The following is a 1,694-nucleotide window of genomic DNA, read 5'->3' as shown; positions in this document are numbered from 1 at the left end:
AAAGAGAATGTTAATGAAATACAGATCATGTATGAAAAAAAAGTTTGAGTTAATACCTGATTCCGCAACCACTTAATGAAGTGTTGATCTTTCCTTTTGTCTATGTCAGTTGTGGATATACCAGGAAATGTTTCTTCGACTTGAGAAACAAATAGGCTGTAAAATTACATTTTTTAGGAATGAATCTCTCGCAATTATATAATTAATTATACTTATATGTGTTTCGAAGTGTCCATATACGTTACCTTTCAAAATAACGCATCAATGGATCCTCGCAATTGATTAGAATATGTGTGTGCACTATGAGCGTCTTGTTGACTCGACCACCAAACCTCTTTAGACTTCCCACCGAGTCACCCAATCTGGCTAAAGATGTCTGGAACACCAGCAACTGCATATGCTGGCGCAACACCACCATCATCATATCTTCTTGGAGCTCTTCTCCGGGTACATACTTTTGACGCAAAGTAGTACGATGTGAAGTGAGAAACTTCTTCCGTCAAACTTCCAGCAATTATAGAACCTTCAACTTTGGCGAGGTTCTTTGCTTTTCCCTTCAAATATTTCATGGCTCGCTCATACTGATACATCCATCCATAATGTACAGGTCCACGAAGCAATGCCTCATATGGGAGGTGGACAGCTAGATGCTCCATGACGTCAAAAAATCCGGGAGGAAATATCTTCTCCAAGTTGCACAATAAGATGGAAATGTTCTCCTGAAGCTGTTCTACAACTTCTTCTTTAAGAGTGCGTATGCTCAGATCACTGAAAAATACTCCAATACCTTTTATATTCCGAAAAAAATTAAACACATTGTTAGTCATATATTATTTTGCAAATTAGATCGTTATAAAATTATTGTGATATAATACACTACATACCTGCAAGTGCTTCATGTACGTTTGTTGAAAGTAGCTCCGCAAATGGAAAGGGCAGTAGTCGTTGCATAAAGACATGACAATCATGACTCTTCATTCCGGAGAACTTTTGACCCTTTTCAACACATCTAGAGAGATTCGAAACATACCCATCGGGGAACTTCACTTCTGATGTCACCCAGTTGAACAACACCGACTTTTTTTCTGAAGATAATCTGAATATCGGAACGGGAACTTGTCCATTGCTTTTAATATGTAACTCGCTTCTTGAGCAAATATCCGGCAAGTCCAACCTCGATTTTATGTTGTCTTTTGTCTTCCCTGGGACATTCAATATTGTATTCATGATGTCCTCAAAGAAATTCTTCTCTATATGCATCACATCGAGGTTGTGGCGCAGAAGAAGATCCTTCCAATATGGCAACTCCCAAAATATACTCTTCTTGTGCCAGTTGTGATGAAAACCGTAAGAATCAAGCATATTACGAGGGACAAGCCAATTACCACCCCAACGAACTGTTTCGTTAGCTCCGTAGTAGTCGATTTGCGCTTCAATTTGTTCTCCAGTTTGATATGGAGGAGGAGTGTCTCTCACAACCCTTTTGTGCCTAAACAAATTCTTGTTTCTTCGATAAGGATGGCCAATGGGAAGAAATCGACGGTGACAATTAAACCAACTTGTCTTCCTACCATTCTTCAGTTGAAACGCATCTGTCGTTCCATTACAATATGGACAAGCTAATCTACCATGTGTAGTCCATCCAGACAACATCCCATAGGTAGGAAAATCACTTATGGTCCACAAAAGCATCG

The 1,694-nt window shown here is 39.3% G+C and overlaps 1 protein-coding gene across 1 annotated transcript; it reads right to left on the bottom strand.

Moving 5' to 3' along the window:
• Positions 1-245: 245 nt before the first annotated feature.
• Positions 246-1,164, bottom strand: LOC125588877. The gene is made up of 2 exons (XM_048760801.1): positions 885-1,164; positions 246-787 (listed from the first exon to the last, which is right to left on the bottom strand). The coding sequence occupies exons 1-2, from the start codon at positions 976-978 to the stop codon at positions 354-356; spliced, it is 528 nt and encodes a 175-aa protein (XP_048616758.1). The 5' UTR covers positions 979-1,164; the 3' UTR covers positions 246-353.
• Positions 1,165-1,694: the final 530 nt, after the last annotated feature.

This window comes from Brassica napus, chromosome C6, assembly GCF_020379485.1.
Source record: "Brassica napus cultivar Da-Ae chromosome C6, Da-Ae, whole genome shotgun sequence".
In the NCBI taxonomy this organism is placed as follows: Eukaryota; Viridiplantae; Streptophyta; class Magnoliopsida; order Brassicales; family Brassicaceae; genus Brassica; species Brassica napus.
This window is presented reverse-complemented; position numbering and strand designations above follow the sequence as displayed.

Excerpts from the sequence above, each read along its gene's own strand:
- LOC125588877 (XM_048760801.1), bottom strand. The coding sequence starts at position 978 with ATGAAGAGTCATGATTGTCATGTCTTTATGCAACGACTACTGCCCTTT. Across the intron at positions 788-884 it reads CGTACATGAAGCACTTGCAG|GTATTGGAGTATTTTTCAGT; the intron begins GTATGTAGTGTA and ends GGAATATAAAAG.